The sequence below is a fragment of the Heterocephalus glaber genome, unplaced genomic scaffold (genome assembly GCF_053883595.1).
Source record: "Heterocephalus glaber isolate CG9 unplaced genomic scaffold, H.glaber_assembly_v1.0 deba00001600, whole genome shotgun sequence".
NCBI lineage: Eukaryota > Metazoa > Chordata > Mammalia > Rodentia > Bathyergidae > Heterocephalus > Heterocephalus glaber.
The window spans coordinates 37,117,639-37,142,358 of record NW_028258372.1 but is presented as its reverse complement, the minus strand read 5'-3'; the positions used below and the strand labels follow the sequence as shown (position 1 = coordinate 37,142,358).

At 40.2% G+C, this 24,720-nt stretch overlaps 1 protein-coding gene across 1 annotated transcript; it reads left to right on the top strand.

Annotated features, from left to right (window-relative positions):
• The first annotated feature begins 351 nt into the window (after positions 1-351).
• Ddx59 (DEAD-box helicase 59) lies at positions 352-22,818 on the top strand. The gene is made up of 8 exons (XM_004862266.3): positions 352-609; positions 1,828-2,642; positions 4,087-4,254; positions 6,828-6,917; positions 16,190-16,441; positions 17,741-17,893; positions 18,381-18,509; positions 22,441-22,818. Exons 2-8 carry the CDS (start codon positions 1,839-1,841, stop codon positions 22,702-22,704), a joined length of 1,860 nt encoding a protein of 619 aa, XP_004862323.1. The 5' UTR covers positions 352-609; positions 1,828-1,838; the 3' UTR covers positions 22,705-22,818.
• Positions 22,819-24,720: the final 1,902 nt, after the last annotated feature.

Here is a 24,720-nt window from a genome sequence, read left to right as displayed (position 1 = left end):
CAGAGGCTGGAGGCAGAGAAATGGCAACCCATGGGGACAAGAACTCTGGCATGCATGCATGCGTGTGTGCGTGTGTGAGAGAGCGCTGGCGCGCGCGGTTTTTCTTTTGGTGCTGAGGTGGAGTGTGGCGGTGGTGGAAATATCCAGTCTATCAAATACGCCAGCACATTAAGTGTACTGTTCTCGCATTACTCTTGCCATCTAAGAGCAGAAGAGGTTTACAGGCCCGTCGAGGGCACTGCTCCTCCCTTTTCATTTACACTTCCCACTCTGTGCGTGCCAGGCCTGCGCCACCCTCCCGCTTGCGTCTTTCCGGGCGGCCTGACGCGTTCACCCCGGCCGGCTCACTGGATTACGGGAATCCTCCCAACAGGACCGCGAAGCCCACGCCTCCACCTCCGCCACCCAGCCGGCGGCCCCGCGCCCCACCCCCGGGGCGGGCCGCGGAGGGGCAGGGACGGCGCGAGCTGCTCCCGCGGCCCCGCCCAGGCCTCGGACGGGGGGAAAGCGCCTCTGCGCCGTAGCCAGGCCGCGGTCCCGCCGGGCAGGTCCAGCCTTGTCGGCGGGAAACCCGGCCCAGCGCCGGGAAGGACCGGACGCACCGTGAGGGTGAGCGTGCGCGGGCCGCGAGGGCCCTTTGCTGTCCTGCGCCCCACTTCGGGGACGCGAGGCCGGAGGTCCTCGGTGGCGTCCCCGCAACTCCGTCTCAGCCCCGTTCCCGCCCCCCTCCGCATTCGGCCCCGCCCGCTCCGTCTCCTAGCCGTGCCGTGACGTGCGCGCCCCCGGGTACAGAGGGACGCCGGGAGGGAGCGTCCGGGAACGCCCCGGGGCGGGGGGCGTTGGCGAGGAGGAGGTGTCCGGCAGCCTGGCCGCCCTACCCTGGCTGTTTTCGTTTCTCCCTTTGAAGAGCTCCAACTTTTTCTCTGCTCCCGAGCTGTCCCCACCCATCTTTGACCCTAGCCGAGACTTAGGGTAGTAATTCTAGGCCCTGCGTTACATTTTTGTTGGATTTTTTTTCCTGGAAAACGGAGTCTGGTAGCTTATACTCGTAATTTTTGAGAAAAAGATATTAGTGTATTTGACAGTCACAATTAGGTTAAAAGTATTATTTCCCAGTCACTATTATTTTGCAGAAATACATTTTTGATGTAAATTGAGCATGTGATTGGGAACCAGAGTGTTTGGCCTCTTAACAGTTGTGTGACCTTGGACAGATAACTATCTGCTGAGTTCCTTCTTAGATAAATTCATATATACACATAGACACATATGTATGTTACGCTAGGTAATGCACATAATATAGCATATAAAATACTGCAGTACATGTGTATCCGTATGTGTACACATATAAGGTAGTACTAACCGATTTCACATAGTTGTGAAGATTAGGAACAGCCTAAATACTGTGATTAGCACAAAATAAGCACTCGGTAAGTGCTACTTATATAAAAATAGCATTTTTCACTATGGTTTGTGGTTTTGATTTTAAAGATTCTAATTATGAAGTCTTCCTCCAGTTTTCTTTTGTGAAAATATAGCAGTGTATACTCTGGGATTTCTGTCATATCTGACACTTCAGAGTGCAAGTGATCGGGAAACAGGGTGCCACAGGGCTGTGGTTAGCAGCGCGCAGTGTTCAGTACTGTGTGTGTGAGGAAAAGGCCTCTGTTCACCAGAGGAAACACGCAGAAGAAAAGCTTGGCGTAAGTGGTGTCACGATGTTTTCACTATTCCTTTGAGGTAAAGCCCTGGGACACATGATCATATACTTTATATGTGAATTTAATTGAGGGTGAAATATATCTGGTTATATAATTTCCTCAACAGAATTTTGAAGGATGTTTGTTCCAAGATCTCTAAAAATCAAGAGGAATTCTAATGATATCAAAAGCTGTGTAGCTAAGAAAATTAAGCCAGAAACAGAAGACTCTCGTTTGGACAAAGACAGAAGGGTTCCAGTTGGCGCTTTAGTTCCAAACGAAGTTGCAAGACCAGACACGGCCAGCAGTGAACTGGTTCCCCTCCCCAGTTCAGCTCTCCAGGTGTCGGAGGTTGGCCTAGTAGCACCTGAGTGGGCTGAGAAGGACAGCCCTCCTTTGGAAGAGCCTGTGAAGTCATTTTCCAAAACACAGCGCTGGGCAGAGCCGGGTGAGCCTGTCTGTGTCGTGTGTGCCCGTTACGGAGAATATATCTGTGATCAGACAGATGAAGATGTGTGTAGCCTGGAATGTAAAGCGAAACATCTTCTCCAAGTTAAGGAGAAAGAAGAGAAGTTAAATCTTAGCAGCCCACAGAATGTTAGGTCTGAGCCAGAGTCTCCACTTACTGCTTCTTATGACTACAGAGAGCACACCTTTATTTCAGCCCTTCAGGAGGACCAGATTGAAAATCTTAAACAGCAGCTAGGAATTTCAGTTCAAGGGCAAGAAGTCACCAGGCCTATTATCGACTTTGAACATTGTGGTTTCCCGGAGGCCTTAAATCACAACCTGAAGAAGTCTGGCTATGAGGTGCCAACTCCCATCCAAATGCAGATGATTCCTGTGGGACTTTTGGGAAGAGACATTCTAGCCAGTGCAGATACTGGCTCAGGGAAAACCGCTGCTTTTCTCCTTCCTGTTATCATCCGTGCTTTATCTGAGGTAATTGATAGAGTCCACATGTATTATTCTCAAACAAATACAATATTTACCATCTCATCTTTACATTAAAGTTGCAAGCTGAGAATAAATATTTTTAACCATAGTCACTGGCGCTCCTAGTGATTTTGCTGCTTCTGGTAGTAGTTTCTATCCAGGACAAAATATCAGAGAATTTTTCTTTTATTATCTTAAACCAAAGGTCTCTTCATTGAAGGTCTAAAATATTCCTTACAGAACATTTTATTTTTAACAGATTTTCTATTAAAAGAATAAGCTTTTGATCCGGGGGGGGGAAAATCCTGCTGAACAGATGAGTTGCAATTTATGTGTCAATTATGCCTCCTTGGATTTTGTATTTTGAAGAATCTGCTTTCTATCACAGTTTAACTAACTCTGTTAGAGTTTCAGAATACACCCTCCAGTATGATCTGTGGTTCATCTTAAAATAATGTTTCCTTCCCTTACTTGTTACTTTATAAATATACTAAGCACTTTCATACATGGTTAATTTACTAAACATTTTGGGTGATTATGTTTTGCCAGTACAGGTTTTGTATCCCTTATCCAAAACACTGGCGACTAGTAATATTTAAGATTTTGGAGTTTTTCCAGTTTTGGAATATTTGCATAGACTTTACTTGCAGAGCATCCTTAATCCAAAAAATAGGAAGTTCACTAAAGTATTAAGCTTGACTATCATGTCGATATTCAAAATGTTTTTTTTTCTGATACCCACGATTGAATTCAGAACCTTGCGCTTGCAAGGCAGGCGCGGCGCCACTGAGCTAAATCCCCAGTCCCAAAATGTTTTGTATTTCACAGTGTTTTCGATTTCAGGTTTTGAGGTTAGGAATATCCAACTTGTACTGGTGAGTTTGTAGACTCTGAAGTATGGCAGAGAAGGAAGGGAGTGAAATATGTGGGCAAAGAGAAGAAAGATAAGGGAGAAAAATTGGGAAAACTGGAGTAGTAGAAGATAACGTGAGAAAAAATAAAGTACTAGATGCTCAAACCATAGGTCAAACACCCTGGAGGACCACAAGGCCAAAACTGGGACAGGGAAGGGCTCCCCTCTGCCCGCCAGCAAAGTCAGTCTTGGACAAAGTAAGAAGTAAATGTATGAAAAAGATAAGAGGGAAAACCAGGGTAAAATACCAAGCTCTGACCAGACCCCTTCGGTGACAGTCAAGGTTTTCCTCTCCCCGGCCCCAGTTTTGGTCTTGCATTATATATCTGTATTACATAAGAAATGAGATCAATTCATGATGGTTTTTGGAGGAAAAAAAATCTAAATTCAGTGAGCTGAAGGCAGGAGGGCTCATGTCTAGCTAGGCTCATGGGAACACTTTTCAGAGGGAAACATTGCTGGAGTCACTGAGGATTCAGTCCACATCAGCAAGAATTAACTGCTGCTGTTTCAGACTTGTTTTTCACATCTTTGCAGAGCGAAACTCCATCTGCGGTCATTCTTACACCAACAAGAGAGTTAGCCATTCAGATAGAGAGACAAGCTAAAGAACTGATGAGCGGCCTGCCACGCATGAAAACCGTGCTGCTTGTAGGGGGCTTACCCATGCCCCCACAGCTCCATCGCTTGCGACAGCATGTCAAGGTAAGCACCTGTGTGACAGAGTGCCTTTGAAAAATTTTGCAAGCAATATAAGAATTAGTGTTCTTATTTCCCCTTGAGAATGAAGTGTGATTTTAGGTAGCTTTTAAATTCTCAGCAAGTAAACCTTAAATTCTTTGAAGTTCGTTTCATATAGGAAAGGAGCACAATTTATTGAGTGCCCCATTGTATGCTAAATGTTGTTGGATGTATTCACATCCATCATCTCATTTAACCAGTCACATTTGTTGTGTGGGTGGTTTGGCATATCCTGACTTTTATGGTTAAGTTGAATCTCAGAAAGCTGGGATTTATCTAAAGATCTGTAACCAGTAAATGACTGTTGCCAAAATTGAAAATTTATCTACTCTTTCCTTAGCTATGCTATTATGTGTGGTCAGTGTTTTCTGGTGTGTAAAAATATGTACAAGTAATACAGTGCATTTATGGCTTTATGCTTGGTAGTAGTATGTCCATAGATGAGTAACTTCGCTTTGAGCCTCAAAGTGCTGGGTGCACTTTGCTCGGTGCAAGTGCTGGGTCCTGGAATCCCAAGCCACTCTAGACATCAACCATTTAGATTCTGGGGTGTTAGGGAGGTCCTGGAGTTCAAGGGAGAAGCTGAGATGCCCGGGATTGGTGGGGTATTCTGGGAGGAGGAGGCAGTGACTCACCAGTTTGCGGGAATCTACTGCAGTGTTCACCACCACCCTCCTCGGGCCTTGCGCATGCTCAGGAAGTACTCTACCACCGAGCCAGATGGCAACCCCAGAATTTAACAACTTCTATGGGTGAACGTCGGCTTTCTTACAGTAACACTGTAAAGATGCATTTGACAAATTTAAAACATAAAATATAATTTTAAGATATTGCAAATTGTTAATGGGATATTTAAAAAGTTAAAGATATTAGGTCAGTGACTTTTAATATGGACATCCAAAATGTAAAACAAGTAAAGGTGATATTTTATCAATACAAAATTATTAGTTCAACAGTATATATTTATAAAGTATGTACTAAAAATATTTTGATGGCCATCAAATTTGAAATCAGGTTAATAGAATTTACTACCGTCTCCTGTGGGCCTCTGCATTGAGTTTATTTTGTTGCCTAGAATAGAATGGGGATAAGCATGTGCAGCTTCTAACAGCTATTCTTGTGTTCCCACGTGGATAAATATGTGTAAATTCTGACAGGTTTTAAATAACCATTCTCGCGTTCCCATTCTTAAATAAGTTAACACATCTGGTTAATCTCCAGCTTGCAACATTTAGTAACTCATGTTTGGGCAGTGTTTTCACACTTTTTAAAAAAACTCATGCAGTACATCATAGATTTTTTTTTCTCCCAAGCTCCCTGGAAATAAGTTGCTGACTTGATGCCTCAGTTACTCTCATGTGCTTTAGAGTATGATTCTTACAAACAGGAACATTATTCTGCATAACCACGATACAGTTGTTAAATCAGTAAATGAGCACTGACTCATTGGAAGACATCAGGGATAACATTGATATCATCTGTACCTTGGAACCCATTTACATTTTTATAATTGTCTTTGTGTGTGTGTGTGTGTGTGTGTGTGTGTGTGTGGTAGTGCCAGCTCAGAATCGCATATTGCATGTAGTTGTCAATGTCTCTGTTATCTCCTTCAATTTGGAACTATTTGTCAGTCTTGGAATTTTTTTCATGATTTTGACACTTTTAAGATTTACAAGCCAAGAGCCAAATTAAACCTCTCTTCCTTAAAAAAAAAAAAAAAAAGATTTCAACGCCATTTGCTTAGAAGGACATCCCTCAGTTGATTAGGACAGAAGAGATGCTTTGTACTTTTCACTGCTCTTTTCAGTGGCAGATTTCTTTTGGTCTTCTTCCTGGTGATACTCTCTCTTCTTAGCAACTCTAAAGTTCACTTTTCCCCTTTTATATTCAGTAAATATTTTGGGAGTAGTACTTTGTGATATATAAGTTTTTGTGCTTCACCAGACTTGATGCTCCAGTTGTCCTTGATTTGCCCCATGGAAGCACCTTCAAGTTGGTTTGACCAGTTCCCCTACAAGCCAGTCTCGAACAACCTGCTTCCTCACTAGGCTACTCCCACTCTTACTGTGTAGCTCCGGCTCCAGCCCAGCCTTTCGCATTTGTTCACAGGGTCAAATAGACCCCTCCCCATCACTGGTCTCCCTTGTCACCTGTCCCTCGCTGGCCTCCCAGCCTCAGGAATGTCATAGATGCTTTTCCTTCTGCCTCTGTCACTCACCTTGCTCATATTGCTCGCTCCCCCTAGTCCTTGGGTTTGAGCTTATGTTTTAGGTAGGGCTGGACAGATCCCTCTCCATTGCATACCATCCTCATCTCATTAGCATTTGTTTGTTATATGTATTTCTTCCTTTATGTTAGAGGTTATCTGAGAGCAGGAACTATGTTTGACTTCTTCATCATTGAATTCTGAGTACTCAGCATGGTGTCACATATTAGCCACTCAGTAGCACAGTGTCTAGCACATATTAGCTACTCAATAAAAGTAGAATGAATGAATAGTGTCTAATTTTCAAATTTGCTTTTTCTCTTTTATTCAGGTTATCATAGCGACCCCTGGACGACTTCTGGATATAATAAAACAGAACGCTGTAACACTCTGTGGTGTAAAAATTGTAGTAGTAGATGAAGTAAGTAGTGGTGTTTAAAAAGCATTGGTCACATAATTTTATGTAATTTATGAAAAGTATATTGTGCTTGCACAGTTTTATTATATATTCAGGGGCATTTTTCCCCCAAAGAAAAAAATGCAGGGACTTAGCAAAAATTGCAGTAGCATTCCAAGCAGGTTCCTGTGCAGTGCTGAGGTATGACCCAAATTCAAACCAAGCTGCCTTCTCCTAATTGACAGCAGGCTCTAATTCAACAGTGATAAGTTTTTAAACATTTAATGCCTCCTGTCACTTGTCCACAAGATTAAAGGAATCGGTGACAATGAATTATTAACAGGAATTGTGGAAGTAACTACTAGTAAGGCTTAGTTGAGTGGCTTTTTTTACTTCTTGTAGACCTAGGCATCTGTGCTTGTAAATTTTTTTTTGGTTAATATACCCGAGGAGCATTTTATACTTTTGGCTTCTGTAGTAAGGTAAAATAAGTGCAGTATTATGTTGTATTATATTCCGTCATGCAGACAAGCTCGAGATAACAGAACCTTGTGCCAGTCCACACTGTGCACATACTGTTCCTGCCTACAGGGCACATGTATGTTCACACGTGTCCCACCAGCAGTGGCAGAGCAGAGGTTTGGGGTTGCCCCCAGTGAGAGAACTGAGGGTCCCAGGTGCTGGCCAGTGACGGCAGCCTGGCTTGCTCTGGGGGCTTCAGGAAGTTGCAGTGGATGCCAGAGGAGGTGGAAGGAAAATGTAGCTAAGACCAAGACCAAGGTGTGGGCATTTTTACCATCTTCCATGAGACCTTACGTTGTTTACTCTTTTAGAGCAGTGACAAGGTTGAAGAATGATTGCAAAAATGTCTCATAGGCCAAAAAATCCTCCAGAGATGTAAAATGATATTATTCAGTCTTTAAAAGGTCTGCTAAGTCAGCGTTGTCCTGTCATGGCCCTCTGGTGGAACTGATGCATTGCATCAACTCATCATCAGAGTCAGTGCCCATGACTGGGCTTCCCTTTGTTGACAACCCCATGTCCTTCTCATCTTTAAAGCCTGAGAAATGTTTCTTCTGTGGAATTTAAAGTTAGGTTCCATTCACCCTCACAGCTCTCCACAGCATCTCATTTCCTTCAGTTAGCGATAGGGCACGTCAGTGCCACGCTTACTGTTAGGGTACAGAAGAAGCACCCATTCAGCAAGCATGTGCTGAGTGCCGCTGGTCCAGCTCCTTGGCATTTAAGGACTATGGTTTCTGTATGAGCTGATCCTGTTGGTTATGTACTGGAGCTGAAGTCAGCACAGAAGTACTATTTAGGTATAGATTGACCAGCTCTGGAGAAGCTTGGACAGAATTCCAGAGAAGTTTTGAATTCCGTTTAAACCTACAAGGTGCTACAATCTTGTCAGAGAGAAGAGACCCCTACACTTGAAGTAAAGGCATAAACATTATCCTTTGTGCTGAGATCCAGAAGTACTCAAATAGATGATGTAGGCCAGGGTTGGCAAGTAGTTTCTGTAAAGTACCAGAGAGTAAATATTGTAGGCTTTGGGAGCCATTATGGTCTCAGTTGCATCTAATCTATATAACCATAGACTATGAAAATGACTTGGTGTGACTGGGTTCCACCAAAGCTTTATTTACAAAAGCAGGTAAAGGTTGGAAGTTGTCCCGAGTACCATATTTTGCCAACTACTGATAAAAGCTGTTAATACAATAATAAGACTGTATATGGTACAGCAGTTGTCCATCAAAAAGGTCAGAAAGAAAAATGAGAGTAAATGTATTGGCACCATATAAAAAAGGGCTTCTTAGAGATAATGCAATTCAACTTGCACCACAAAAAATGGAAAAAGATTTAGGAGATAGAGGATGCATTAGATACTCCACATGAAGAGTCTAACATAAGCAGGGTCAGAGAGTCTGAGTGCCCAGTGCAGATGAGGTGGGTACAGAAAAGAGACCAACCAGCTTGAAGAATTCTCCTGAGAAATAATAGGAAGCAGAGTTGGTTAGCTAGGGTGGGGTCAAATTATAGAGGGCCTTGAAAGGGAGGCAGAGGAGTTTTGATTTGATGTGGGAGACAATGAGGCTTTCTAAATTACCGAGTTGGGGTGTAACATGTTGAAAGTGGTGGTTTAGGAAGGTTATTCTGCTGCTCGGTATAGGAGAAATTAAAGAAGAGTCTGTGAGACAGAAGAGCCACCAGTCCAGACAAGGGGCAAAGGGGTCAGGGACAGGAGGATTCAAGGGTTAAGTTTGAGAGTCACTGTAAAGTAATTACTTATGAGACTTCTGATGACTGAACATGAGAGACGAAGGCAGCTGTTGAGATGACTCCATAAATTATAGTTGTACCTTTAATTTTAGAAAAGGGTAAGGGGGTCCATTTTGGATCTTGGTAATACTATTTGAGCTTGGCTTTAGAATGTTAAGTGAAATAAATCAGATACCCAAACTTAAATATTGCATGGTTTCTCTTATGTGAGAAGACCAAATTATACATAACAAAATAAAAGATAAGTAATAGCAAGTAGAGAGAGAGTTTGCTCACATGGGAAGGAGATCAGGAGATGGACGGAGGGGAGAAGAAGGGAATGAAAAAAGAAATTAAGATGTTTTGTACATGTAGCTGCTCCACACAAGGAATGTAAACACTATGTACTGCAAACATGTGCTAATAAAAAAAGAATGCTGAATTTCATATGAATGATGGACCAAGGGAAAATGTACTGTAGATGTAAGAAAGGTGCTTTGGAATCCATCTGGCCTAGTGATTTCTCTCAGGGAGAAAGGTTGGAAAGAAATGACCAGAGACTGGAGCCAGCGGCCCAGCTTGGAAGAGCAGTCAGAAGAGGGACATAGTCTGAGGGATAGAGAGGGGCTAAGAACAAGCGATATTCCCGCAGGAGAGAAGCCTGCTCCAAGAGGAGGGTGACCACACAGGAATGATGAAGGTGAAAACTAAGATAATTTCTTTGCAATTTGAAAATTCTGCTGTGTCATTTGTGTCTCCTGTGAGACCAGTCTTGTGGCCTAGAATTTTTTCCTGCCCTATCTACCCACTCCTTCTGTAAGTGTTCGTGACTCTGAAACCTTCCCTCACTGCCCGGGCAGACTTTAGGCTTTCTGTCCTCTGCTTTATTGAACCGTGCCCAGACTTCACTTAGTGTATTCTCGGCCGTATCCCAGGAATCAAGGGCAGTGCTTGTCCAGGTTTCCGTAAAAGTAAGAATAACCTGGCATGTTCAGTGAGTATAAGGCAAGAGCAGACCTCTCCCTGGGATATTCTGATTCACTGGGTCAGAGCCGGAGGCTGGGAATTATTAAAAACTCATTCTAGGGGCCAGGGATTTAGCTCAGTGGTTCCACCGCCAGCATCGAAAGTGCAAGTTTGATCCCTGATACCAAAAAAAAAAAAAAGCACCTCATTCTAGGTGATGCTTAGCTTTGGAGAGGTCTGGGACACACTGACTAGTAGGTTGCCTGACATATAGTTAGGGCCTTGTTTGGTGCTTAGAATTAATGAGTACTTATTTATTTACGAGATATATTTTAAGGTTTTTGGTATTAACTGCACTATTACTGGTTTTGAGGATACAATGGAAAGTGATACAGATGAGTTCTCTGCCTCTGGAGCTGTGACAAATGTTGCTGAGTCATACAGCAGAGACCACTGCTGAGTTACATTAGATCGGTAGTTGGGAAGTCTCTGGGAAGGGGATGTTTATGCTGAGATCTGAATGAGAAGGCACCAGCCATGGTGGCAAGATCCATCTCAGGCAGTGATGGCAGACTTTTAGAGACTGAGTGCCCAAACTGCCCATGACGTTATCACCTGCCAGGCTTCTTTCCGAGCAGCCACATGGCTTTGTGTGCCCTGTTACCTGTCACCAGTGCTCGGCTCACGTGCTCTGTGTACCTGCTGTGGCATGTGTGCCGTAGGTTCACCACCACTGGTCTGAAGGAAGACTGTTCCAGACAGGACAGCCAGTGCCCAGGCGCTGATATGAGAACGTATGTGGGGCATTTGGGACAGAAAGAAGGCTGGCGCCATAAGGCCAAGGAGAGTGAAGGAGAATGGCAGGAAATGAAGTCAGAGAAGTGGACAAGTATGAAAACATGTCTGACTTTAGGCTGTGGTTAGATGTTGGATTTCATTGAGTGTGGTGGGAAGCCGCTGGAGGGTTTAAGCAGGGCAGGAATACGACCTGACTTACACTCTAGAAGAACCCCTGTGGTTGCCTGAGGAGATGGGCCATGGAATGGTGGTGACAAGAATGGGAGCATCCTCTCCAGAGTGAGTTGGGGAGAAGTAACGCGCTTTGGGCTGTGGTAGGAGTGGCAGCAGAATTGTAATGGACTTGAAGTGGGTGATGAAGAGGGGATGAGTAGGGGCTTCTGGTGATGGCATTTCACAGGCTGTGTGCTGGAACAGGTCACGGTTTGGTAGGGAGGAAATACAAAATCCTGTTCTGAGCATGTTAAGTTTGGGGGTCCTGTTAGATCCAACTTGGAGGTGTTAAGTTGCGAGTTGGTTTCTGCCACTTAAGTTCAGAGAAGCACTCTGGCCAGGGAGAAGGCTTTGGGAGTCTTTGATGTATGTACTTGGTGCTCGGAGCCATGGATTGTATTGATTTTCTCCAGGGAGAGCGGATAGCTGGGGGAGAGAACGGGCCTACTCTGAAGCTTATGGGGCTTCCCAGCATGTAGAGAGGGTTCAATGTGTAGAGACTGAGCAGAAAATAAAGGAGTCTGAAGAGAGTAGTTCCTGAGAGAGGAGAAAAACGATGACAGAAATATTTGAAGGAGGTAGTGATAATTCTTTTATGAGCTGTAATTTAAATACACATTTTAAGCATATGAATGTTGTAACTTTTGGTTGACTCATCTGTTTCCATGTGAGACCATACATTAGATCATATGTACATGATTTGAAAGTAGGGTCTTTTTTTTCGTTTTTTGAGACAAGGTCTCACTATGTAATTCAGGCTGTTCTTGAACTCACTAAATAGCCCGTGCTGACCTTGAACTGCAGTAATTAATTCTCCTGCCTTGGCCTCCTGAGTGCTGGGATTACAGACATGTGCCACCATGCCTGGCTGCTTCAGATGTCTTGACCACCTGTCACACAGCATTCAGCTTCAGGTTTATAATACAGATGCTGAGGGCAGGTTGCCAAGGTCTGTGTCTCAGCCCCACCCTTTAATGGCCATGTAATATGCCTCAGTTTCCTGATCAGTAAGACTGGGATCATAACAGTGACTGCCTGGCAAGGTGTAGATGAGGATATGCTGTACTTGGAAAGATGCTTGCTATATGATAAATGTTCAGTTAATGTAAGTTTTGAACCATAGTGAGCCACTAGTAAAGATTTGGTAAGTGAGTGAATGTTTAGCCCCTTCAAGAGTGAAGTTTTGGTAACAGAGATGGAAGTCAGATTTTCAGATATTAAGGAAGTCATGAGTAATGAGAAATGTAGCCAGTGCTAAAAAACAGTTCCAGAAAAGTTTGGCAAAGTTTGTTTTATAACTAGAGAACACTTATGTTTACCTCTTTTTCTTATCTTTATGGTTACCTCCTGCCATTGCATTTTCTGAGTAGCTTTGTTTTAGTTTTAAATTCCGATGTTTGAAACACCACACACATACGTGCGCGCACACACACACACACACACACACACTTTGTTATTGTGGTATTGGGGATTGAACCCAGGGCCTTTACACTAAACTACATTCCCAGCCCATTTATTTTATTTTATTTATTTTTATTTTTATTTTTTGGTACTGAGGATCAAACTCAGTACCTTGCGCTTGTGAGGCAGGCAGCGGCACCACTGAGCTAAATCCCGAGCCCTGTTTTATTTATTTTGAGACAGGGTCTCACTAAGTTGTCCAGGCTGGCTTGAACTTTTTTTTTTTTTTTTGGCACCAGGGATCGAACTCGGGACCTTGCACTTGCAAGGCAGGCACCGGAACCACTGAGCTAAATCCCTGGACCCTGGGCTTGAACTTTTGATCCACTTGCCTTAGCCACCCAGAGTGCTGGGATTACAGGTGTGCTCCACCACACCCAATTCTGAAACATACTTATGTAGAACTTCTATTTGTAAGAATTTTTTAAAAGCATATATTTTTCACATTTTAATCTGCTAATGTCCCTCTAAGGTAGGAAATAGATTAATAAGTATAAACAGAGGTATAGAAAGAGTAAGAGTTCTCCCAAGGTCTGATTAATAATGACTTTCAAAATACGCAATTTAGTTGGGTGCTCAGTATGTAAGTATTGTCTTTGTGTAATATAAATGAAACAAGTTTCATGAAACAATAGTTATCCTTGCTACATGTGGGTTTTCTATTCTAATATTTTCTATCCTGTCCTATTTTCTCTTGGTTTGTATTGTAATGCTATTCATGCCCATTCTACATTGCGAATTGGCAACTGTATTTTATGAGTTAGCTGTGCACATTAAAGAAAAGTTGAAAAATGGTAGAGGAGGACCCATGTTCCTAGTGCCTTAAAATAACCATAGTTACTTTATTTCTTTTCATATCTTTTTTCCAAAGCATGGTTTGTAAAAGGCCTGAAGAGTTCCGACTTTAATCTGTACACATTGGGAGCCCTGGGAGGATCTAAGCAGGAATGTGTTATAATCAGACTGGTACCATAGATGTGAATAGCCTGAAAGCAAGAAGGCTGGTTCCCAGGATGCGCAGGGTCTGAGCCGAGCTGGGGAGTGACAGGAGGGAGAGGCGTTTCTAGACATATTTAGGAGATTGCAAGTAAGGGAGGCTGTGGTCATGTCTGGATTGTGGGATAAAAACGCAAGTTTAAGTTTAGGTCTTCTGTATCTGTCAGGTTTTCGGCAGTGAGCATATTCTGTTCTTTAAGATATATTACTTAACGAAAGAGAGATGAAGACTGTCTTTGCATTGAGCACTTAGGGAGGATCTAGGGGGCGGTGAGGATGGGTGGATGGAAGGGTGAGTGGGAGTGAGAAGCAGGTCTAGGCTTCTTTCAGAATGTGTGCAGAAGAGAAGCAGAAGGAATCACTTCTAAAGGCCTGGGCGTGTTCTCCAAGGCAGGAGAAGCAAGGCCGTCTGCTGAGATGTGTGGACTTTGCAGGATTGTGGAGGAAAGGGGGCCAGGGTGTGGGCAAGGCCTGTTCTCCATGTGTTCGCACAAGCATACATGTTCTTTGTGGCCCACGGTTATCAGAAACATAGGCTGAGACTTACGCTGCAGGAGCTGACCTCAGCATCTTCTGTGCGTTATACTTCATCTCATCGATCCCTATAACGGCACTATGAGGTAGTTATTGCAGGTTGAATATCCTTAATCCAAAACCCTAAAATCCAGAATGCTCCAAAATTCAAAACTTTTTGAGTGCCAACATGACACCAGTGAAATATGGCACACCATGAAACTTTGTTTCATGCACGAAATTATTAAAAATATTGTATAAAATTACCTTTAGGCTAGGTATATAAGGTGTCTATGAAACAAATGAATTTTGTCTTTAGACTTGTGTCCCATCCCCAGGATATCTCATTATTTATATACAAATGTTCTAAAATCTGAAAAAATATCTTCAACTGCAGACACTTCTGGTCTCAGGTATTTTGGATAAAGGATGCTCAATCTGTATCTCATTCTCACTTGTAAGAGAAAATCTAAGGCTTAGAGCTAATTAACTTAAGGTCATAAGTGGAGCCAGGATCAAACTCACCCTGCCTTGATTATTTCAGATTTTTAAATTATATAGAATTAATAATATTAAAATAAGCATTTAAAGTTTAAATCACAATACATTAATGGGCACCTAAATACTATTCCTTAATTTAAAATAAGTAACCTATTGTTTCCAGACTATAGATACCTGAGTTGTATTTGAATATCAAGATAGCCTTAATCCTTGGGCCAGGGATTTAGCCCAGCGGCACTATGCCTGTGTCCCAAGCACAAATCCCTGAGTTCGATCCCCAGTACCAAAAAAAAGATAGCCTTAACTTTTCGTTCTTAAAAGGCAGCACTAATTTAATTTTTTTTCTATTTGCTTACTAATGCATTTATTGTGTTACAAAAGCAATACAGAAGTATATTCAGATGTGGAAGCCCCTGTTTAGTCTAGCTGTTATAACAAAATACCTTAGACTGGGTAACTTATAAACAACAAATTTATTTCTGATAGCTCTGGAGGCTCGGCAGTGCAGGTGTGATCACCAGCAGGCTCCACGTCTGATGAGGACTGGAAGACGGTGCCCTCTTGCTCGGGCCTCACGGGAGAAGGGGAGAGCATCTTCCTTCAACCCCTTGAGCCCCTTGCAAGGGCTCTAATCCCGCCTGCGTGGGGTGAGCCCTTCTGATTTAATTATCTAAAAGATGCCATCTTGGGCCAGGGATTTAGCTCAGTAGTTCCACCACCTGTTCCGCAGGCTCAAAGACCAGAGTTCAATCCCCGGTACCAAAAAAAACCCCCCAAAAAAGAAAGGCGCCATCTCATAATACTGTTACATTGGAGATAAGGTTTCAACATTTGAATTTTGGGGGTATACAAACATTAAGACCATACCATCCCTCAATGTTACATTTTTATATAAAATAATATAAATATACTACATAGTCATAGTAAAAAAAAAAAATCAAACTGCAAAAAATAAAGTCAAATCCCCCCAAAACCCATTTCTTGAGTATACACATAAGATATTTTGTAACATAAATAGTATATTTTCCATAGTGTTCTATACTTTGGTTTTTTTACCCTAGAAATCTATTCATTGCCTAATAAAGGGCTTTCTGATCATTTTTCGTGGCAGCATAATTTTGTATTATATGGATTTCCCATAATTTACTGTAAAGTTCCTTATTGATGGATATTTAGGATGTATATGGTTTTTTCAACTATTAATAATGCCATAACAGCAATCTGTATGTCATTGTAAACAGTTTATAGTTGTTTCTAACATTTTCCCCTCATACCTGTAATCCCAGCACTCTGGGAGGCTAAGGCAGAAGAATCAAAAGTTCAAGTTCAGCCTGGGCTGAACTTTGCAAGCCTCTCAAAAAATATAAAATAACCTGGGAATAGAATTCAATGTAAAGGCCCTTTGTTCAATTCCCAGTACCACACACACAAGAAAGAATCCTGTAGATTATTTGTCTTTTGACATTGTGATATTTTTTCTGTGTAAGAGTTTTTAATATTTTATGTTCTTATATTAATTTTATCTTGGCTGACCCTGCGTTTTAATGTCAAACAAGATTAATTTTAAGATGCTGCTTTTATTTTAGGCTGATACCATGCTAAAGATGGGCTTTCAACAGCAAGTACTTGACATTTTGGAAAACACTCCTAATGATTGTCAGACCATTTTGGCTTCCGCCACAATTCCAGCTAGCATAGAACAACTAGCAAGCCAGCTTCTGTGTAACCCTGTGAGAATTATCACCGGAGAAAAGAACCTGCCATGTTCCAGTGTGCGTCAGATTATCCTGTGGGTAGAAGACCCAGCCAAAAAGAAAAAATTATTTGAAATCTTAAATGTGAGTAACAAAGTAGTAAACCTTGTTTGGTAGGCTCCGTTTGCATTTTCCACAGCTTTTAAGAGAATTATTTCTAGAGGCAGCTTTTGGTGAACTTGGTCAGGATATTTAATAATAAGTTGCTATACCTATGTCAGAAGTCTGTGAAGATCAAATTTTTATTTGTGAAAATATGCTTTATAGGTGCAGGTAAATATTTATCTTAATTTAAATATTAAGATACATAAGATATTTAAATATTAAGATTATTCCTTAAGAATTTTTTTACTTTCAAAAAATTTCAGTGCTGGCCCAGGGATTTAGCTCAGTGCTTCTGCTGCCTGCCTCGAAGGCGCAAGGATCTGAGTTCGATCCCCAGTACCAAAAAAAAAAATTTCAGTACTTTTATATGTAAGGTAGGATTAAGCTATTTCTTGGCTGTTCTGTCCTTGATACATTTTTTTTTTTTTTTTGGTACTGGAGATTGAACTCCCTTGATACATTTTTAATTATGACTGATTTAAATAGAAATTTCTTAAGTGGCTGATACAGTATGTACAATGTAATTACTTACAAATACAGTATTGAGCTAAGTATGGTTTTTATTAACTCATGAGCAGAATTTAGAACTATATTAATTGCACCCAAATTTTTTAGAAAATGTTTGCAATTTAATGATACAGAAATGTGAAAGGCAATAAAGTGGCTTCTGTTTGTACATGTTTCTCTCTCTCTCACACACACACACACACACACACGCACACATATTTTGTTTTTTTGGTACGAGGGATCGAACTTGGGATCTTGCACTTGAGGCAGGTGGTGGAACCACTGAGCTAAATCCCCAGCCTTGTTTGTACATTTTTTTTTTTTTTTTTTGGCACCAGGGATCGAACTCAGGACCTTGTGCTTGCGAGGCAGGCAGAGGAACCACTGAGCTAAATCCCTGGCCCTGTTTGTACATATTTTAAAGAACATGTTTTGTTTTGTTTTGTTTTTTTGGTACTGGGGATTGAACTCGGGTCTTTGCCCTTGGACAGCAGGTGGCAAAACCACTGAGCTAAATCCCCAGCCCAAGAACATGTTTTTTAACAGAACATGGGGCCGGGATTTAGCTCAATGGTGCTGCACCTGCCTTGCAAGGTCCTGAGTTCAATCCCTGGTATGGGGTGGGGGGCAACAAAAAAAGCAGAACATGCCCTTTTTCTTCCTTAAAAATATGTATAAACCTTTCATTAACTAATTTTTATTAATGCTTTCAGAAAAACTTCTCATTGTAAATTATAGGAATAATTTTAAATAACGTTTTTGGCTTTTCAGGATAAGAAACTCTTTAAGCCTCCAGTGCTAGTGTTTGTGGACTGCAAGCTGGGAGCAGATCTGTTGAGTGAGGCAGTGCAGAAAATCACAGGTCTAAAAAGCACATCAATACATTCCGAGAAGTCCCAAGTGGAAAGAAAAAACATATTGAAGGTTTGACATTCAATATTCTTTTTCCTGTAAATCTGTTTTGCCTCATTTTCAAAAGACAATGTATTTCCGGCTGCTTTTTAAAGCAGACCTTCTTTTTTAAGAATGTGAAAATTTCAGGCAACAAATAACCATGCAGTTAATTATTCCTCTTGCTCAGGCTTCTGTGTTTTGGGAGCAATATGACTGTTCTCTAATGATTGTATACTAAGTGGATTGCTAGTTCAGAATTCATCATTTCTTAAATCAGGTCAGTTTAGTCTGGGCCAGAGCAATAATTTTTCTTTGGAAAAGATATAGCTGAGTAAATTAATAGAATAAATTGCTCAAGGGTTGGAGAGAATTTAAGCCACATACATTTTTCAGGTATAATAAGACTTTACTGAAAAAAAAATATGGTAAAAATATCAAAGGAAGTATTTGAAAAAGAGAAAAATATCAGAATTATATAAAATATATCCTGACTTACTCTTGTTGCTTCTTTGGAAAGGGATTACTGGAGGGAGACTATGAAGTTGTGGTGAGCACAGGAGTACTGGGACGGGGCCTGGACTTGGTCAGCGTCCTGCTGGTTGTGAACTTTGATATGCCTTCGAGTATGGACGAGTACGTGCACCAGGTAAAGACGCTCCACTTGTTACCACATTTGGTTCATGGAGTTCTACTGAGTAAGGCATTGTCAGTGCGATGTTAAGTTTAAAAAAAGCAGGACATAAAACTGTATACTTTCACTCTTAATATATGTATGCATATAAACTAAATTTTGTTTTTAAAGGCTATCTGTATGCCTACAATGCATTTTTAAAAACTGGTTGGGCACAGTGGCACACACCTGTAATTCCAGCTGCTCAGGAGGCTCAGGCAGGAGCACCATAAATTTGAGCCCAGCCTGGGCAACACAGTGAGAGCATGTCTCATAAATAAATGAAGGGATGAATGGATGAATGAATGAATGAGGATGCAGCTCTGTGTTTCCTGGGGTCAATTCCCCAGGACTCTTAATTGGGAAAAAAACCCACAAAACCTGAAGTGTTAACTAAATAAAAAATGTAGGTACTAAATTTTCTTTTCTCTTCAGTGAATGTACTAATTGCTTTATAATCAGAAAAGAAAAACTGTTTAAAATGATTGTTTTAGGTTAATATTTCTGGCCAAAATAAAATTGATCCTTTAGTACAGTATTTGTTTTTTAGGAATCTTGTCTTCATCTTCTCTTCATATGCTTATTTGCTCTAGTCTTTCACCTTCTAAAATTTTGTTCCTTTGTTTCGCTGCCAAAGGTAACAGTAGCTTCTCTTTCTCACAGAAATAGAGCCTTCTTTCAGTGCCACACTATCTCCCTGCCTGCTGCCTGTCTTCGTTCTCGGGCATCACTTAAGGATCTGCCTTGCAGAGCCTTTCTCTGATGTTCTTAGAATCACCTCTGAATGCCACATTTCCTTGACTTGCCCCTCAAGTGCTTTTAGTACTTCTATTTTTGGTACCACCTCATTTGCTTACATATCAACAAATTGAGTATCCCACAGCAGTCAATTGTTCAAATAACTGGTTTGTTTTCTTTCACATTTTTACTGATTTTGAATGGAAATCTTTCCATAATATTATTTAAGAAACTTCTTTACTTTTTAAATAGAGTGTGCTGGTTATAATTACTTGACCTTTCTTGCTATCCCAAGGCCAACTCTGTGACTCCAAACCACTTACTGTGTACCGTACTGTAACACAGCAATGGCTTCAGGAATTGCTGAAGTTTGTAGGTTTCTTACCTCTACTCAGAATGGCCTAGAACTTTGTGCCTTTCTAATTCCGTACGTGGGTCTTTCTGGTTTGTTTACGTGCTTCAATAATTAAAGTACATATCCACATAATAACAAATAATGCAAATAACAAAAGATATTAAATGAAAAGGCTTCCTTTTTATTGCTTTTTACCTTTGAGTAGTTATCACAGTTAACCACACAGAAAATATAAACATACATATTCATATGTGTGTACACACACAATTATATGTACACATCACACATATGTCAATGGGACCACATCATACTAACCATTTTGTGTCTTTATTAAACATGCCTTAGATATCTTTCCTAACAGCAGACATATTAGGTACCATTTAGCAAATGTTAATTTTTACTGAACGCTTACTGTATGTCCACGCACTGCTCTGAGCTCTTTAAATGAGCTTTTACTTATTTAATCTGCATTGTTTTGTTCCAATATTTGCAAGGTAATGTATGAATGCACTATTATTTTTTTTTTTTTTTTTTGGGTACTGGGGATTGAACTCGGGTCCTTGCTCTTATAAGGCAGGTGGCAGAACCACTGAGCTAAATCCGTGGCCCTAGTGCACTATTATTTTTAACATATCCTTTATTGATAGATAATCAAATGTTTCTAGTATTTTTGTTATTAAATAGTGCTGCAGTAAACCCTCAAGTGCTTTTCTCTTTGGGCCTATGTGTGAGTGTTACTGTAAGATAAATTCCGCCAGGGGTGGTGATGTGTGCTTCTTGACCCTCCTACTTGGGAGGCTGAGGTGGGAGAATTGCTTGAGCCCAACAGTTTAAGACCAGCTTGGGCAATACAGTGAGATTCTGTGGCAAAAAAAAAAAAAAATCCTAACAGAATTGCTAAGTTAAAGGATATGCATTTAGAATTTAAAACTATGATAGGAATTGCTGTATGGTATCTGCTTTTTAGTTTTAGGAGTGGAGAGCTTCTGGGAGAAATAACTTGACATTTGTTAATATCGGCTGTATTTTAGAGTTTGGAGATTATTTCAGTTATTTTCTAACTTTATATCTAATTATCTCAATAGGTGTTATTCACATGCTACACAATTCACCCATCTAAAGTGATTCAGTTAAATGGTTTTAATTTATTCATAGAGTTGTATAACCTTGATGCAGTCAATTTTAGAAAAATTTTATCACCCTGAAAAGCCACCCCCACCATCATCAGTCACTCCCCATTCCACACCACACACACACAAGCGCACACGTACCCCACTAGTAACCACTTCTTGGTCTACTTTCTGTCTCTATAGACTTGTGTTCTGTATATTTCATATCAGTGGAATCATGCAGTGTGTGGTCTTCAGTGACTTGCTTCTTTCACTTAGCATGTTTTGTGTTCACCCATATTGATTGTATCATGTATCAGCACATCATTTTTTATTGCCAAATAATATTCTATTGTGTAGGCATACCACCTTTGCTTATTCACACATTAGTTGCTAGTCATTCAGGTTTTTTTCCACTTTTTGGCTACTGTGAATTATGCTGCCATGAAAATTCTTATGCAATCTGTTTTGTCCACCTGAGTTTTAATTTCTACTGGATTAATACCTAGAAATAGAATTTCTGTGTCATATGATAGCTCTACATTTAACATTTTGACCATTTTACTGTTTTATTTTCCTACCAGCAATATATGAAAGTTTCAATTTCTTCACATCTTTGCCAACAATTATTATCTTTCTTTTAGATTATAGCCATTTTAGAAGTATTAAGTGGTATTTCATTGTGGTTTGACTTGCATTTTCTTAATGGTTTAAACATCATTTTGTATGTGCTTATTGGCTTCTTGTATATTTTCTTTTGAAAATGTCTCTACACATCAGTCATCCATTTTAAAATTGAGTTGTCTTTATTTTTAAGTTTAGAAGTTTTTTGCATACCCTGAAGACTCTTACCAACATACACGATTTGCAAATACTTTCTTCCAATCTGTGGATTGCAGCTATTGTTTATATTGTTACTTTTATTGGAACAATTTAATAACATAGTTAAGCAAATCAGGTAAAAGTGAAAGCTGGTATTGGAATACAGTGTTCATTTCCCTCACTTCTCATTCTCTTTCCCTAAAGGCCATTCCTTTCAACTTTTTCACAGGTTTCTTCTTTTACAATATTAAAAATATCCTGTATATTTGTAGGAACCACCTATTCTTTTAAATATTTCTGAATGTGGACTTTAAGATTTGCATTTTCACTTAATGAGCAGAAATTAACTGTGAGTGTATGTTTTTCCCATCTTCTGAAGTTTTTCAGTATTTTTCATTATATATTTGGAGACTTAGTGCCTTATTATGGGTTCCCATCACAAAGTTTTGTGCATTTAATTCTATCAAAGTGAGAAGTATGCAAAGATGAATCTGCCATGTCAGGACACTTCATTATGCTAATGCAAATAGTCCTCTTGTGGTTAACACAAGGGCTTTCTTTTTTTTAACTTTAACCAACTCAGAGACAGTAAGAAACATCTCTGTCGTTACCCACCCACACCCTGTACACACATAGGTATAACTGAAACACACATATCACAAACAATATGTACTTTTATGTGTGACCACTCTTATTTTTTGTGTGAGCTGTTTGATAATATACATTGGTGGCAGCCTACTAAAATGATTTCTCAAATGGTTCAAAAAATGCTATTTGAATGTTAATCTTAGTAAAACATCTTTAAATAATCTTCATTTTCTTTCATTAGACATTAAGATTTTATATGAGCATTTTGAAAAATGTCCTTTGTGTTGTATTTCAGATTGGAAGAGTGGGGCGATTAGGTCAGAACGGAACAGCAATTACTTTCATCAATAACAATTCAAAAAGACTCTTCTGGGATATTGCAAAAAGAGTAAAGCCCACAGGATCCATTCTTCCCCCACAGTTATTAAATTCTCCTTACCTTCATGACCAGAAGAGAAAGGAACAACAGAAAGATAAACAGACACAGAATGACCTGGTCACAGGAGCTAATCTTATGGACATTATTAGAAAACACGATAAAAGTAATTCTCAAAAGTGATTTGTTATGCCACTTTGAATAACTTTTTATTGTGAATTTCCAGCAAATAATGTACATGAAATAAAAGAATTTTTAAGATATTTTTAATTTAATAAAATTGATACCAGAATGCAATATTTATTTTCTTTCTTAATTGTCATAAATTAAAAACAAAATCAGAAAGTAAACCTGCAAAGTGAAATAAAAATTTTCTCTGAAACAGTGTGTTTTTTGGTTTTTGATATTTGTTTATTCTGTGACAGGGCCTTGCTATGTAGCCCAGGCAGGCCTCAAACTCCTGATCTTCCTGCTTCACCCAGGCATGTACCACCACACCTGGGTGTTTTTATTTTTTGTTTTTTAAAATAACTAATCCTCAGAGCTACTGACAAGAGTCAGAACTGTCCAATGCAGCAAGGAGTCTCACAGAATGGTGGTTCTTTGGCTTATGCCTATGGTGCTGTAGGCACGCTGCCTCTTGAATTACTGTTGAATGTTAGAAAGAAAGGAAATGATTGAAACTGGAAAAAATGGTCAGCGTGAACTACTTTTAAATGATAAATTTTGGGGCTGGGGATTTAGCTCAGCGGTAGAATGCTTGTCTAGCAAGCATGAGGCCCTGGATTTGGTCATTAGTCCCAAAAAATTAAAAGGCAAAAAATAAATAAATAAAAATAAAAGATAAATTCAAAATGTGTTTTTTTTCAACTATTTTCTCTGTAGCTTGGTTAACAAATTTTTAGTATTAAATACAGACCTCTTCTCAAAATAATATTACATTATACTAATGTTGCTTTGCATTGCAGCTTTATGTTTATTCACTTTGCTAATTCAATGAATAGTTTTACCACCTGCCTCACAAGCACAAGGTCCCGAGTTCGATCCCTGGTACCAAAAAGAAAAGGAAATAGTTTTAAATATTGAAAGGAAGAACAGGTGCTTGGCTTTGGTACACTTCTTTAAAAACTGGTGCCATCAAATTATTTGAGGAATTTAGGTAACACAGATATTGACAGATTTTCTAGTGTCAGCATCCTGCTCAAGGGATTGTGGGAGAGATTTAGCCTACAATTTTTACCTCCATAGTCCCCATGTAGGTAGTTTCTTAATGTTGTCCTCATCTAAAGGAACAAAAGGGGTCAGAGATTCCCCAATGTGGCTGGACCCTCAGGACTCTGGGTCTCTCTGTTTAGTATGTCTGCTAACTGTTGAGCCGGGTAGTAGGTTCATTTTAGGAGACTAAGCATGAGCATCTACTAAAGTCCCAAGGTACTGTAGCAGAGGTGCATTGCAGGTTAAACTCAAAGGCATTAGCATATCACTTAGCGTGTAGTAATTCCTTAAAAATGTTGATAATAGTTACTAGAGAACAGAGACATTTCTTATATTTGTTTATAAATAAAAATGGGATAGCTAGAAAATAAGATGAATTTGGGAATCACCACTTATAAGGGACTGTATTTAAACAAATGTATTAGTAGGCCATAATGTGGCCTCACTGGTCAGCTTACCCTGTGACAGTCTAGCTAGTGCTTCCCTCTCTACTCACTGCCCACTGGTCTTCAGCTGCCTGTTACCTTATAGCCACATGCCGCTGCTGGCACTGTAAACTGCCTTGCACTGGCATTTGATGGCTGCCCTTTCTGAAACTCAACGCCTTACGGGGAAAGAGCCTCTGGGTTACAGGGTCATTGTGAGAGGTCCATTGCAGTAGAAGCCTGCTCTTCATTCCCTTCCCCTTCTTTCTCATTATACAGTCTTCAGGCTCCTCTTAGTAGCTCTTCCTGCTTCTAAATCTCAACTCAGCTTCTGCTTCTCAATCCTTGCAGTCTTTCTCTTGATAACTTTTACTCTCCCATTTTTTCTCCTTTATTGTCTGGGGTACTGAAATGCAGTGGTTCCCCCAGTTATGTATTTTATAGACCATAACATTAAACTTAAAAAAAGATTGATCCCAGTGTTGCATTTTTCCGAATTGAAGGTATTTTTTTTTAAAGCTACCACCTACTGCCATTATTTAATGATGAAAGAACATGC

Bases quoted from the DNA above. Each gene is read 5' to 3' on its own strand.
- Ddx59 (XM_004862266.3), top strand. From the start codon at position 1,839: ATGTTTGTTCCAAGATCTCTAAAAATCAAGAGGAATTCTAATGATATC. The intron at 2,643-4,086 runs GTAATTGATAGA...ACATCTTTGCAG, and splicing joins TCATCCGTGCTTTATCTGAG to AGCGAAACTCCATCTGCGGT. The intron at 17,894-18,380 runs GTTTGACATTCA...TTCTTTGGAAAG, and splicing joins AAAGAAAAAACATATTGAAG to GGATTACTGGAGGGAGACTA.